Below are 16,603 nucleotides of genomic sequence, written 5' to 3'. Positions count from 1 at the left end.
ACTTCATACCCCTAAAGATTTTCCTGAATACCCCAGTCACCTGCCTGCACATTTCCTCTTTTATGTCTCCCTCTTATTAAATGCTGTACAATATTCAGTTTGTGATTTTTCAGTGTTTGGATTTCATTATAAAAAGGGATTTACCATACTTAGATTTACTTAAAAAGAGGTCAAAAAGTGATTTGAAAAATCACTTCAGTGGGAGTAAAACCATTATTAATTGCATACATCAAACAAAATTTTTAGTGTCTGAAAACTATTAATTTACTGTAAATAAAGGGCAAAAGCTGACTACATTGAAAACCATCTATTTTTATTGCCTTTTATTTTCAACGATGATTACTTGAACTTAAAAAAGTCTATTAACTAATGGTTATTGAAAAGCCAAACTTTTCCAGCCCACTTCATGTTTTCTTTCAACCATTTCAGGGCAGAACAATATTCCAAACTGTACACCTGTTCCTTATTAACATTGACAGTCATGTGCTTAATGAAGAGCTTTGGATCTGACAAACGAGCAGCCATCATTAACCTTTCCACCGCAGCTTGATAATCATCCTTGCTCTGAGATTTGTTTTCTTCACATCTACAAAGACAAGACCTCACAAAGTCAGAAACTCTAAAAAGCGATATAATTTTTTCAAAAGATATTTACATTTATTAGTACTAGTTATGACAAACTTTTTATTATGTTCTATTACCAGTGGCTTTCAAACTTTTTTGACCATAACACAATATGAAAGATATTTGGTATTGTGACCCAGTATACACCCTCATACATAAAAACTAAAAAGTTTCAGAATACAAGGTGTACCCTACGACAACGTACTCTATTTTCTGTTGTTTCATTTTTAATAATGTGGTTGCAAGCCCCCTAAATTGATTTCACCACACAAATGGTCTATAACCTGCAGTTTGAAAAACACTAATAGCCTCAATCTTTGTATTTTCAAAGTTAATGACTGCTTCATTTTTTCATTATAATGCATAAAAGGATATTGAATTTAATCAAGTTTGGAGTTACTAACATGTTTTACCTTGATACTAGCTATTTTGAATTGTAAACATATACTTACTATGTAGCTAACGTTTGATAACAGAAATTGTAGCTATGCCCTTTAATTTTTTTTTTTTAATTTTTCTTCAGTCCTGATTTAAGGTACTTCACAAAGTGCTAGAATTTACTAATAACTTTTCTAATAGTCTCCAAATTTCATAAAATTCATACCTAATGATTGTTTTTCCTATGGGATAGGGAGGGGGAAGGGGATAAGTAGAGATGTGGCTGTTAATAAGCATAATTTTTTTCTTTTGTGTTCAGTGCATCTTGCTCTGGGCATATACAGGGCCCGGCAGCAAGACCCCAGAATGGGCCCACCTGCGTTAACCGCACAGTGTGGTCCACAGAGCGGTGGGAGTGAGGACTTCCACTTGGAACAAGAACCAGTGGTCCCGAGAGGAAAGATTGGTCAGGCGCCATCTAGTACCTTCTGGCTTAGAAATTGGTGCCTAGAATCTGGTAGATTGGGCATGTGCCAACTATATGCAGTTTTTGAAACTCTGAAGATGAATAGAATTCTCTCTTATACAGGTTATTGTAACAAGATGTTAAAATTTTTATTGAATGGTAGTAATTTGGTTTTAAGTCTCAAACAGGTCACATTCATTCTCAATTTAACTGTTACCAAAGTTTGCAAACACACACTATAGTAGTACATAAATATAAACACATGTAAGCATATATACACATATATAAACATACATAAATACTATATAAAACATTTACATCCTAGGGCAGCTGTTGGGAGTCCTGATCTGTTTTCAGGGTGCAATTAGAAGTTATCAACCAACCTTTTCAAAACTATCTGTAGCGTCTGAGTCGGAGTACCAGGGCTCTGAATACTACTAGCATTAGATACCAGGAATATTTCCATAGTTAAAAGCATTTCAATCTCAGATAAATAAGAAGGAATCCGTAGAAGCTTTCGATATAAATTTCCTTCTAATGGTGGATAGCAACCCAATGAAAGAGCACCTGAAAATCAAATAGATCAAACTTTACTAAAACCCTAACAGGTGAAAACCTAGACTTCCAAAAAATGCATAGGTGATAATTACAGTGCAGAATAATTCTTCACATTAGAAGCAGATTTATTACACAAATTATATAGTAGATAGCTTATTCTGGTACATTTAAAATTATTCTTTGTAAAATGTTTTTGATACATTTTAAATATGAATTGAGAAATATGTTTAAAAACTATGAAAAATGACTTTTGAGCCTCATGACAACCATTTATTTGAAGCCACAGTCAATAGAACATAATTTCAGAATAACTAAAAAGCCAGAATAGCTACTTGGTTTCTGTTTTAATGGGACATAGTCTAATAGCAACTACATATATTTATAATTATTGCCTATCTTGAATTATGAACCTAAAGTGTAGAAAGAAAATAGAACTTACAACTAGGTTTTATTTTCTATCACATTATTATAGTATTTCTAATTTATTGATTTCACAAAGAAAAAGAGAAACATTAATTTTGTTTCATTTATGCATTCATTGGCTGATTCTTCTATGTGCCCTGACTGGGGATTGAACCCGCAACCCTGGCATATTGGGATGACACTCTCACCAATAGGGCTCTCAACCAGGGCTCCTCCTATCACAGTATATTTGAGTACATTTATTTATAGTGCTCTTATAGTGAAGTGCTTGGGGAAAGTTATCCACAGATTTTTTATTGTGTGGGGTTGGCACCTCTAACCCCCATGTTTTTCAAGGATCAACTGTATAGTCTATGCAATAAATATTTATTGACATTGAACTAAACACTAGATATAAAAATGAATAAAATACGTTTTTATCCCGTAAGTGCTCAGTGTGTTGTAGCTATATACTCACCAATTTATGTTCCATAAATTTTACATATATCAAAAGAAGAGATTGAACTTTTAAACGGTTTGGGTACTTGCCCATTACAGTGACACAGACATTTGGGAAATCCCCTTAAGTCCTAGGACATCCAGATTGTATACAGCCAAAATTAATTATAGTGCTCTTTTACTGAGACCATTTTAAATCTGTGTTTACAATTTGTTTAAAATGTTTTGTTAAGGTAAATTTAAGAAATCTTTCTAATGTGGATGGCGGCTAATCTTTGAGGACCTACTATATGCCAGGTACCTGTGCTAGAGACATAGGTTTTATCTAATTTTAACCTGAGAGTTTACCATCTTTGAGATTAGGTATCGTACAAAGACTCCCATATTAGAGACGAGGGGCTTTGGGTAAAACACTCTGGCCTTCTGACTCCAGAGTTTGGATTTCTAACCACTAGGTAGTCCACCTCCCTAGGCCACTTCCAAGACTAACAAACTACCCACTCATTAGATTCCAAAACTTTATTTTTTAAACTATTTATTTACTAGAGAGAGGGTAAAGGAATGAGAAAGAGGGGCAGAGAAACATCGACGTGAGAGAAACATCGGCCGGTTGCCTCTCTCATGCGCCTCGCCCAGGGACGACACCGGTGACCTTTCGCGTTGTGGGATGCTGCCCAGACGAGCCACAGCAGTCAGGGCCCAAAACTCTTTTTTTATTGTCACCTATTATAAGAAATACATTTTACATAATGACCCAGTAAGCCTATGCATCTGTATGTATGTGGCTGAGATGAAAATTTTATCAAATAGTAATCAACCTTCCTACTTGTAATCCACACTAATACTACATATTTTCTTTTCCATTTCATTGGGGAAAAAAGTTATCACCTGCTAAACTGATCACAGCTGGTAGTGTGAAAAATATTTCCAAGTTTGGAGAGGTTTTTTGTGCAGGTAAGGGTGGCTCGGACGTGTGACACATTTGGCACAGTGGTGACAAATGTTAGGCATTCAAATGTTTGTTACATACATGAGACAGTGATAGAAATGGAAATATAAGACAAATTGCTTCAGGAAGACAAATTACTGCAGGAAGGCAAAAGAGAATTGTTTTCTAGGTCTAGATTCTACCTGCAATTACCTTCTAATTGAAATACCTGCGAGGTGGCTGGGACTAGAAAAAGCATTAGTTTTCCAGGCTTATTGGTTAGAGAGAAACAGCTATAAATAGATGAACAAAGTTTATTAGTAGGAGCCATGTGAAAAACTGTTATGAATTATGTTTACTGTAATGGCAGCCTCTGTACTTCCTATGTGGCCTGCTACAAAATATTCTAAGTTTTAAAAATCAGGGATATAGCAGGAGTAAATAAAATATGTAAATATTTCTTAAACTTCAGTCCCCAATTGTTTTACTCTATATATTTTTATGATATGCCAAACTGGTTCAAATACTGTCATTTATTTCCTTTGCATACCCTTCAGTGGACATTCTAATAATGTGCAAAGAAATAAAGATATAGTAATTGGAAACAAGAGAAATAGCAAGTTTCAAAATGGAGAACGAATCTATTTAGACCACTATCTTTGAATGTCTATCAACTGCTCTTTGTACATATTTGAATATCTAATCATAAATACCATACAGAGATTCAGGGTTAGAAAATCAAAGTCCAAACCAACATATCAAATTAAAAAACTTTAAATGTAACTTACTTTTGTAGTGGACTCTGGCTTTGAGCCATAAACAACTCCTTCCTAAAGAAGTAATTAATCTTCTAAGAAAGGAAAAATCAACAGGGATGTTCTTTGAAATCATGAATTCTGCTACAGAGGATGAAATACCAAGACTGTTGCTTTCTATGCAGGCATCTAGCAGTTTATTAAAAAGAAGGCTATATTGTGAGACCTCCACAGTTTCTGAAAAGAAAAACATAATTGATACAATGACTTGGATCTACCTTGGCCTCTTAAACTTCTTTTTGCTACTTTTCTTTTCCCTCTGCTCCCCTTGGCACTTCAGGAGTCACAGTCACTAAAATGCAATTAATTATCTTACATATTCTCTAAGTAACAAACAAAAGTGCGCACCAACAGCATGTAATGCAGACCAGGAAAGGAGGCCTGGCAATGATGCCAGCAGCTGAATTAGCACCTCTGTCTGTGACATGCCCTGTGACCGCACCGCAGTGTCTCAGAGAGATGTCTGCACGGCTCTGTTTGCATCCTACCTCTTGGTTATACCTCAGACGTATATTTCTCATGACTAACAAGAAATCATCGCCTCATAAATATTTACTTTCAAATGAAAAAAGAATCCTTTATTGGGTATTTCTATTCCTTTCTATTCTTCCCTTAGAAGAAAGTGAAGTCACATTGGAGACTCCCAAGTGTTTTGTTCCCTATATTCAGTCAGTTCAATCCATACTCAGACTCTAGCTCTTTAATCGCTCTGGGAATTTTTAGTGGCCCAGGCCTCATCAGGAAATTAACCTCCTTACCTTAGTCTCTCCCTAAACATACCACCAGAGGAAATTTCCTAAAACATCAACTTTAATTGATAAAGCAATGAGGCGAAGGCCTCGGGTTAATGTTTTCATTAAATGTTAACCCATCCCTCTGAGCCCATGACCCAAACCCTTTGCTTGTTTCCAGTAACACGGACTCCTGAGCCTGAGTGGTCAAGAGCACCACATGCCACTGCCCACATCAGTGTTCTGTCTTTGAACTTGTCATCTGCTTAATTTCCTCTACTTATTCCATGTTTACCTATGTTATAAGGTAATGGAAACCAAGTTCTATACTTAAATAATAAAAGAAAAAGTATTCTTCATTATTCCAATGCAATAGACTCTTTTAAGATATAAAGCTTCCAGGGGGCACTTAACATGTTGTTTGCTGACGGCCTGAGTGAGGTGGGGAAGGGGGAATGATGAAGAGGCTTCTGTTAGGAACTGCTGACAAACAACCAAAAGATCAGCATCTCTGTTTTAAAAAAACCATCAGGAAAGCGTGTTCAATTTGCAGAGAACACATTTTACAGAAAACAACTTCATTAAAAATATATGCTGGAATATAAAATTAAACCAAAACAGGTGGAGCACTGTATTTTTATTAATAGTTAAATACCAGATGGGCAAGAGATAATTAAGCTAGACTTTTAAAAATCATACCTTGAGAATTCTGAAAACCTGGTAGATTTTGCAAAACTTCAAAAGTCTGTCTGTAAAGGCTCTTGGCTAAGATTTCATGTGCAATTGTACAGAGCAGATTATGTCGATTGAGTACATCCAGTCTTTCACAAGGCCATAGTGGTGTATTGATTATCCATTCTGACTCTTTCGAAAAGAAAAAAGTACTAATACTTTACACTGTGAAAATTACACTTAGTATAATCGCAACTCATGTTTTTAAATATCTTTTGGAAAGTGACAAAACATAAATATATGTACTCAGAAAAAGTAACCATGGCCCAAATTTATTAGAAACAACTTACACAGTAATGATTGTGATAGCTTATTTTTTCTTTATTTTTCTCAGTATACTAATAAGTTATTGATTCAGAAGTTAATGTTTGGCCCTGACTGCTTGAAGATCTGTCATATCATGAACAACACAGTAACTAGCCAGACCAGGAAGTTCATGGTCAACAGAAGACTTTAGCGGAAACAAATGGTCATTGATGTCCTTTACCCTCGGAAGGCAACAGTACCTGAGACAGAAATTCGGGAAAAACTAACCAGCCAAAATGCATAAAACCACACCAGTTGACATCTTTGTGTTTGGATTCAGAACCCATTTTGGTGGTGGCAAGACAACTGGCTTTGGCGTGATTTATGATTCCTTGGATTATGCAAAGAAATATGAACCCAAACACAGGCTTCCTAGACAGGGCCTACATGAGAATAAGACCTCAAGAAAAGAAAGGAATGCAGGAACAGGATGAAGAAAGTCCCGGGACTGCGAAGGCCAATGTTGGTGCTGCAAAAAGGCAGCGGGGGATGGGACAACAGAAGGAATAGGGATTCTTCAGGGACTTTATCTGTGGTGGCTGTGCAGGTTTTTTCCTGAGAGGGTTAATAAACAAAGAACTTTAAAAAAAGTTAATGTTTATTTTTAAAACGATTTTATTTATCTATTCTTAGAGAGAGGTGAAGGGAGGGAGAAAGAGAGGAAGAGAAACATTGGCCGGTTGGCCTGCAACCCAAGCATGTGCCCTGACCCAGAACTGAACCAGAGACCTCTAGGTTCTCAGGCCAGCGCTCAGTCCACTGAGCCACACCAGGCAGGGGTAATGTTTATTTTTATATGACAAAAATGCTTATATTATAACAAATACTTGTAATAATGTAAAATGATATTTGTGTGGACTTCAACAATTTTACAATAAAGAATACACAATTTAATTAGTTTTGGCCTTCTTGGGGAACAGCTTTTCCTCCCAATTTTAAAAACAATTTTTATTATAAAATATTTGATATGTATGGAAGAATATCTAAAATCTGTAAGTTATTAAAAAAGCATAATAATAAAATGAACTATGTGCACCTACCACACAGCTTAAAAAAAGAAAATAATACATATAGTGGCTGAAGTTCCTTATTTTTTGTTGGTCATATCTGGTGCATATATGACATAAAAAATTAGACTTTTAGTCTTTTTTTTCATAAAAATTGCATTGTTCTTCTTTATTTAGTTCTCATTGTTTGCTGTTAAGGTAAAAATAATGTACTTTTGAAAGACATATATTTTTAGGAGATTCATTTTGAAATTATGCCAAATTATGTAGCTATATTAAAAATCTGAGTAAGCTGATTATTTTATGTACCAAAGTTAACTGAATCTAATAGTTGGGAAGTCACTCGGAAATTAATAAGCTTAATTCAACAAGTTTCATGAAAATTTTATAAGGACTCTTGTAAGAATAAATTCTCAAAAATAAAAACCAACTTACTGTGTACTTAATACTAGTTTTATGGTAATAAAAGTTCTTATTGCATTAATCCTCATATTTTCCTCTGTTCCATAGTTGGGAAATATTTTACATTTGTCTAAAAATCTCAAGAATCAAAGGCAAGCAAATTTTCTATAGTAGACATTCTTTATCAACTTACCTTCCAATATATGCACATTCCGTCATTACTTGTGAAGATTTTGAATGTAGGCACTGAGAATGGAAGACTACTACAATAGTCAGCACTGAATGAACTTCCAGGCTAGTCAGTGACGCAACCAAATAACCACCCCTTACTACGGTGAATACTGTGATTGGGGGAATATATCTAGATATATTCATTCTCTCCTACAGAACTATATTAAAATCTGACACAATAATTTGAAAATACATCCAAAAGAATAAACAGTTGAGGACAGTGAAAAATAGTATGGAAAAGGAGTGAGGGTAGCCTTCCCTAAATAGAGAAATATTATTACCTATTCTAAAGCTATATTGCCTAAAAAGAGTATAGTGTTATCACAAAAAAAGAGATCTCTGGGAGAAAAGACAAGTACAGAAACAGCCCCAAGCAGATATAAGATTCTAATATATAATAAAAGTGGCATTTCAAATAAGTAAAGGATAAGTTGGAATGTTTGGGGGAAATAGATAAAATTAGGTTCTCACCTAGTATCAAAGTTTAAAAGTAACAATAAAACAATTTGAAGACCATAATGGTGAATATATATTTTTGAGATAGCTAAGTACTGCCTAAAGCATGATACAAAACAAAAACTATTAAAAGATTTAAAAAGCTATTTATATTAAATAGAAAATAATGTCAGTTGGGCAAAAGAAGAAAACAGACAAAAATACAAAATAATAAATTTTCCTAAGCATGATATATACATCATTAATGATACCTAAACTAATTTTAGATGTTACATTATAATTTTAATAATTTATTTGTGTATTATAAAAATTAATAAAAGGATCACATTAAATATAAAAATCACATTAAACTTGTGATGTCATACATATTACTTAGAATGGGGCCACAATGGTTGATTTACTTTTAAAATATGTTTACTTTTAAATATAAACTATCACTATAAAAATTCAAGCAGAACAGAAAAGAACAAAGAAGAAATTAACAAAAATCTAATATCCTATCACTGAAAATGGCTAGCACTCGCATTTGGTGAAACGTATTTGAGAAAGAGGTATTAATGACCTAGAGAGTGGCTAGATTAGATGCAAGTGAAGCTGCGGTATTAAAACAGAGGCCAACGACGGCCTGGTCTAACACAACACTGTGCTGAGGAAAGCCACCCACTGACTGAAAATGAAGACAATAGCATTTTAAAAAATACTAGAAGTGTTTATATGCGTCTATTAGTACACTACAGTCCAGGCATTTGAGCTAACACTTATATTTTCCTAGGACCAACAAGTTAACACTTAAAAACCCCAAAACATACATACACCCACATATGCTTTCAAAAACTCCAGCCTGAGACAACATGGTTGGACCTTGAGACCATTATGCTAAGTAAAATAAGTCAGAAGGACAAAGACAAATACTATATGATTTCACTTACATGTGAAACCCCCCAAAAAGACAAGACCAAACCAAACCGAACACTCGAACAGAAAAAGAGATAAGATTTGTCGTTACCAGGGTGGAGGAACTAGATAAAGGCCGTCAAAGGGCACAGATTCCCAGTTATAAGTAAGTATTGGGGATGCCATGCACAACATGACTACAGTTAACCCTGCTATATGGTTTATCTGAATGTTCTGAAGAGAGTAAATCCTCATCACGAGGGAAAAACTTTTTTTTTACTTTTTTGTATTTATATGGAATGACAGATGTTAACTAAATTTATGGTAGTAATCTTTCATAATATATGTAGGTCAAGTCATTGTGCTGTACATTGTAAACTTATTCAGTGCTGTATGTCAATTATATTTCAAAAAAACTACAAAAAAATAAAAATAACAAATGCTTCCTCCAAAACAGCAATTTCCTCCCGAGGAAGGTACAAAGATAGTTAAGTGAAGCAAATCTACAGATAATCCATAATAAAAAAACCTGTAATAAAAATAGTAATGTTTATAGCAGTGGTTAACAAACTGGTGGAGCGACTTGAGGAAGTATGTTTCTGGGACCCAGGTGAGCTGTGAGAAGTCACCATGGGAGAGGGCTGTAGGTCAATGGTCTCAAAGTGAGGTCCCCAGACCAGCAGCATCATCAGCCATATATCTGAGGACTTGTGAGACATGCAGACTCTCAGAAGCCACCCCAGACTTAATGAATCTGAATATCTTGGGGTGGTCCAAGCAGTCTGTGTTTTCACAAGCCTCTCAGGGTATTCTGGTGGTCAAGTTTGAAAACAAGAACAGAATCACCATTTTGCTCGGTAGTTGACCAGCTTAGTCTGGGTCTGTTCATAGGATTTATGCTTCGGCTCCAGTTGCAATTTTATAAAGTCCATTTAATAGAAAGACTAGGTAAATAATAATACAGGTGTAGGGCTTAAAAATAGGGGCTTTGTAAACAGAAAGCTTGCTCCATCCTTATTTGCCGTGGGATCTTCTCTGAACCTTAGGGTCCTCTTTGTGGGATGCCATCACCTATCTCATGAGTTTGGTGTGGATTCAATGAAGTGACACAAGGAACACCCTTAGCGCAACGCTCACATTATTAAATCAATATTGAAGAGAAATATTACAATTCAAAAACAGACCAAGAATATAACCTGACAATTCATAAAAGAATAAAGATAATTGAAAAAAATGAATTTTCTAATAAGCAATTAAATGCAAAGTAAAGCAGTGAATATCCCTTTTGCCCTACAAACTAGCAAAGTGATAAAAAAATATAATAATATTCAAAGTTAACAAGGGTGTTTCATAACATGCATCTTCACACACTGATAAGAAAACTATAATCAGTACAACCTTTCTAAAGGTGTACTTTGTTTCTGTTTGCAGATAAAGGACTTGGAACAAATTATACTGAATAGCCAGATTAGGGTTTGCATAAACTGGAATGCACCAGTCTGTCTGATAACTGACAACCAGAATATTAGGCACTAACACTTGGGCTGTTTATATGCACCTGTGACCCCTAAAAGGACAATGTCTGTATGAAATACATACCTATGTAATGTTTCACTAGGATTTTTCTCATAAAGAGAAGCTTTCTAATAAACTCAAAATAACTTGCTGCAAATCTAATAAGGGCAAATTTGCCAACATTTACTAAAAAACTTTTAAACTGCCCTTATCCATTAACCCAGCAATTCCATCAGAATTTATCCTATGGACAAAATAAAGGCTTCTATAAAAGGATGTTTATCACAGGTATTTGAAAATAAGCTGGTTTAAGAAAAATGGATTCATGGATATATCTATGTATTTATACTTATAGATATAAATTTTATTTATTAATAAGATGAAAAACCATGCAACCCATTAAGTGATGTTGCAGGGGAATATCCCTTTTCACAGAAGGATGTCCAGAGAAAGACAGTGCCTTGAAAAAAAAAGGCAAGGTACAAAAAGAGTCTGCATCATAACAAGTAGGTAATAGTCATTTTTGGGTGGCTAAATACAGAATTATCATCATCAGTTTTCCTTATCTGCCTTTTCCTATTTCTCTATAATGAATATATATTACTTATATAAAGGCAATAAAAGTTATTTTAAAATTCAAGGGCAGTTTATCAATAAATGTCAGCATAACTTTTCCCAAAATTTATATTCTAGAGTTATTTTTCAGCCTCCAAGCTATGATTATAAAATTATGAGTTTAAGGCTTTTTTTTATGTTGGTAAAGGGAAGAAGGCAGGGTAGGAATTTGTTGTTCATTTACCAGGAGATAAGCTATTGGTGCTGAGAAAGAGTTTTAAATGTCAAAGTGAAAAGCCAAAACAATAGATTTCCTTTCATTATAAAGTCCGTCGCCCACTAAAACAAACATGAGTAAAATATCCTGCATTTCTCAAACAGGAGTATTGTCTGTAATCCCTTTTTAAAAAAGTTTAGTAGGTAATAAATGTACATTTTTAAAAGAAAAAAATATAGGAAAAACCTATATAATCTGCCTCTCATCCCTGTCCTCAAGCACTAAATTTCTTTCCCCAAAGCAACCACTATTACTTGTTTCCTTCTACAAATAAGGGTATATAAGCACATATGTATGCATTCATTTTATTTTTTACACAAATAGTAGCTGGTCTGCACATTCCTGTTTTCACTTGACAACGGATCCTGGAAATCATGCCAAATGACCATCTATAGATCTGCCCCATTCTACTGCAGCACATAGCTATCACACAGTTTAATTGACTGGTAGTCCCTTAATGGACACTTCAGTTATCTTGAATCCTTTGCTATCATTGGTGATGGTAAAAAAAGGTTCCAGATAACGAACCATACATACCCTTGTATACAGATACAAATATGTTTGCAGGAGAAGTTCCAAGACATGGAGTTAATAGAAGAAGCGAAATATACATTTTCAATTTTAACAGCTATTTTCCCAAAAAACCTCTAAAGACAATGCATGTGAAGGCCTATTTCTCTATGCTCTCACAAAAAAGCAAATCACCAAACTCTAATCTTTGCTATTCTGGCAGGTGTTTAGTTATTTTAATGGGTACTTCTCTTATGAGTATTACTCTCACTACAAGTGAGGCTCAACCATTTGTATTTCTTTTGTTGAGAATGGCCTATTCACTGCAGAGCCCTTTCAAGAACAAAAAAATTCTGGGGACAACTGCCCTGGATGGTGTGGCTCAGTGGACTGCATGCTGACCTGTGAACCAAGGCGTTGCTATTCCCGGTCAGGCCACATGCCTGGGTTGTGGGCCAGGTCCCCAGTAGGGGGTGCGCAAGAGACAACCACACATTGGTTTCTCTTCCCCTCTTTCTCCCTCCCTTCCCCTGTTTTGAGAAACAAGTAAATAAAATCTTTGAAAAAATTCTGGGGAGAATTTAGTTAATACTTCTGCAGGCCCTTCTTTCAAAGAAATAAAGTTTTACTTATGAAAATGACTTTCAATTGGAAAGCTCACTGCAAAAGAAAATCCTGTGCATATAACTTACAGAAATTTTAAAGATAATTTCAAATTTAAAACATCAAAATTGTAAAGATTTTAAATCTCCTCAGACCATTCCACACCCCTCCCACAAACTTCCCCTCATTCTCTAATTTGGGAAAGACGAGTTGTGCCAGAAACTTTCAGACACAAGTTTCCTATTACAGAACGACCCAAATTCTATTTTATCGACTATTTTAATCTTTCCATTTCTTGCCACATCACTTCTTTCTAACAGAGCCTGTGAACTCTGGCTTGCATTTCACTAATTTCTATTTTTGTATCTTGGTTACTCTTGCCAACTTAGCAACCCTCACTGGTTAGGTTTGTCAAGCTGAAGAAAATCTTTTCCAACGAGCCTTTGATCATGAAGTCCACCCACAATGGCTGTATTCCACACACTCTCGCACTGAACAAATACCAATATGAACAGTACATATGTCAATACACGTGATTGTATGTTAGTGTAAAGGTTAGCTATCTGCTTTACTTGTGCATATATTCTATCTTCCCACCTTGAGATTCTTGAGGTTTCTTAATTCTTATCCCATTTTATCAAATAAAATCTGCCTGACGGTTCAAGTAGCCAGAGTTACTGTTAGATACCATGTTGGGCTGCCACTGTGCTCTCTAAATTTTTATTCACCTCATACCAAACAAACCTTAATTGCTTTTGCTGGCTTAATTTCATTTTAACTTCTATTGAATGCACTGCCTTACTAGGGAAAGTTAGCTGTACTTGTCTTTTCTGGAAGTCACATTTGCCTGCATGTGCAAACACAGAATTTGCGCAGACCGCAACCAGAATTTCCCTGTCTCAGGCCACAGCGGAAGCCTGGGCTCCAAACCTGGACCACCTGGGTTTGAATCTGGCCTCCACTCCTTACTTGTTACATCATCTGGGGCAAGTTGCTTAATGGCTCTGACAACATTTTTTTTAAATCCGTAAAATGGGGATTGTAATAATTCCAAACTCACAGGGCTTCTACGAAGATAAACTGAGGTAACCCAGGTAAAGAATTTAGTATGGTGCCTATGCCAAAGTAAGAACTAGCTTTTCAACAAAGGTTCATACAATTTCTTCTTTAAAGCTAGGTTAACTTTCTCCTTTCATTATATTCAACAACTGCCTTTCCTACCCACATGACTACTAGGGTTTAGACCAAATTATCATCCACAATTCAATGTCACCTTAAGGCATGATTTTCAATGAGTGTGCTGCAAGAATTTTTAAAACATGCAGCACCTGACTATTTAGTCAGGGTCACTGACCTCTTTTCCCTTAGATTTAAAAAAAAAATCACAACACCCAACACAACAACAGCCGTCTGGTGTGAATGAATCAAAATTATACCTATTTTTTGTCAGATCAGTAAAAATAGAACATATTTTTTGGTGTGTCACAGAATTTTAGTAATTAGTTACGTGTGCCATGAGATGAAACAGGTTGAGAATTGCTAACTTAAGGTAATTCATTACATAGACAAGAATTTATAACACAAATGATTTTATGCTTGCATATATCAGAACTTACCTCTTAATACCCAAATGGCACCATCTAGGCTTCCACTTTTTAGAAAAATTTCTACTGCAATATTCACAATTTGACATCTTGGTGCTAACTTCCCAGGCCCTGTAAGTCCTTTTAAACTTGTGAAATGAATTTTTAATTCATATAGTTTATCTAAGACCTTCCTTCCCTAGAGTAAAAATAAAGAGCACTAATTGAGTATCAATCATTTAGAGTATTACAGAGATACAAAGTCACACTGATAATTATAAAGAAACCAATTATCCAATTTGAATCATCATTCTAGATGGACAGCTCTCAAACTGCTCCAAGAGGAGCAAGCAGGGCCTTGCCTCATATTATCCCCTGCCCCCTTCTGCCCCCCGCCAAGCTGGGGTTTCTCCTTTCCTGTGTTTTATACATTGTGCTTCCCTTCAAAGATTTCATTTGGCAAAAGGATTTCATGTTTTGGTGTGGAAAACTATTGGTTAAAAGTTTTTGAACCCTTTCTGTTGATTACCCTCAGGTCCAGGAGGAATAGACAGTGAAAATGAAGATAATTTAGATAAAGAATGATAGTAAAAAAAGGATAAGATTATTAGCCGAAAACTGTTTCTTTCATTCATGTAATAGATTACTTCACATACTCTACATAGAGACTATCTCTAGTCTGGGCATCAGAAATTGCACATATATTATGATTTTGCATCAGGGATCAGCCAACTTTTTCTATAAACAGTCAGAGAGTAAATACCTTAGGTTTCGCAGGTCACATTTGGTCAGCTGTACATTCTTTTTTGGTGGTGGTTTTTAATTTTTAACTCTTTAAAAGTACAAAATAACACCCTTAGCTCTTGGGATGTACAAAAACAGGCTGTGGGCCAGATTTGGCTTTTAGTTTGCAGACCCTTGTTTTATATTTTATAGTATTTTGAGTCAGATGCATATAAACAGTGCATTTTTCAAGAGTTCCTTTAGTTAAATTGCAATGATTTTACTTGTATGTTAAAAAAAGGAATAGGTTTCACTAAAAATACCAAGATAAAATATTCATTTAAAATAAGACAGTAATTTTTTTTTTATCTTCACCCAAGGACATTTTTTCATTGTGTTTAGAGAGTGAGGAAGGAAGAGAGAGAAACATCTGACGCGACAGAGAAGCACTGACAGGTTGCCTCCTGTACGCACTGGACTGGGGATTGTATGTGCCCAGACGGGGAAGGGGGAGCAAGGATCCAACCTGCAACACAGGTAGGGATGTGTTCTGACTGGGTATTAGACCCACAACCTTTCAACCACGGGCAGTGCTCCAGCCAACTGAACCATACCAGCCAGGATGACAGTGAAAATTTTTAATTAAAATACAAACACAAGTTCACCAGTCTCTTAAGAAATAATGATAACCTAGTAAAATTAAAATATACTCTATAATTTGAGCAAATTCAATCTGTGTTTTTAAAAAGGGTCTTCTTGTTAGGTAGTCCTTAATTTCTCCAACATTAAACATCCAAGGTATTAATGCTATGACCAACCTCAAGCTAGATTGTGAAGCCAGGGACGAGGTACATTCTGCCCAATCCAGGCCTACCACACAAAAAGTATTAAGACTTTTGGAGACTTAGAGACTAAGGATCTTTGGTACAATGATTCTGTTGTTATTTTTAATTTTAAAAAGTTTATGAGTTTTTTATGTATATGAGTGACCATATACTTAAATGTGACTTAACTCATTTAATTTTGAAGTAACTGCTTTATAAGAAGAAAGTAACAAAAGATACATATTAATAGTTAATTCAACAGTGGCTACACTCTCAATTATTCCACTTTCTACATTATTCCATCCCTCAGCACTTCCTCCCCATTTTGGATTTTCCTGTCCTCTAACTTTACTAACCCTGTAACCCCACCTTCCACCTCTTAGGGAAGTCTAAAGAATGACTGTATAACATGGTCTGGGATCTCTAGACCACTTCTGTGGTGAGCTAGACCTCAAAGGTAGACATCAAGATATATGGTATACAGTATTCCAGAGCACTCTAGGAAGTGGTGATTTTTTAAAGGAGTTATCTATTAATTGTGAGTATCCTGGTTTCATTTTTAAAAAGGTGTCTTGAACTCTTGCAAAATTACAATGCTACTGATTGATAGTCAGGAGCTGGTGA

General features: G+C 35.3%; 1 protein-coding gene and 1 pseudogene across 1 annotated transcript in view; one reads left to right on the top strand and one right to left on the bottom strand.

Annotated features, from left to right (window-relative positions):
• Positions 1-366: 366 nt before the first annotated feature.
• TOPAZ1 (testis and ovary specific TOPAZ 1) overlaps positions 367-16,603 on the bottom strand; it is a 51,978-nt gene continuing 35,741 nt past the window's right edge. The window contains 5 exon segments of the mRNA XM_054594815.1: positions 367-586; positions 1,852-2,035; positions 4,604-4,807; positions 6,061-6,225; positions 14,466-14,631. Coding sequence (XP_054450790.1) covers positions 367-586; positions 1,852-2,035; positions 4,604-4,807; positions 6,061-6,225; positions 14,466-14,631 — 939 coding nt within the window.
• On the top strand, positions 6,494-6,909 carry LOC129087767 (40S ribosomal protein S24-like; annotated as a pseudogene).

Source organism: Pteronotus mesoamericanus, unplaced genomic scaffold, assembly GCF_021234165.1.
Source record: "Pteronotus mesoamericanus isolate MK-2021 breed Mesoamerican mustached bat unplaced genomic scaffold, CSHL_Meso_final scaffold_533, whole genome shotgun sequence".
NCBI classification, from domain to species: domain Eukaryota; kingdom Metazoa; phylum Chordata; class Mammalia; order Chiroptera; family Mormoopidae; genus Pteronotus; species Pteronotus mesoamericanus.
The sequence above is the reverse complement of the archived record's forward strand: the minus strand, read 5'-3'. Positions and strand labels throughout refer to the sequence as shown.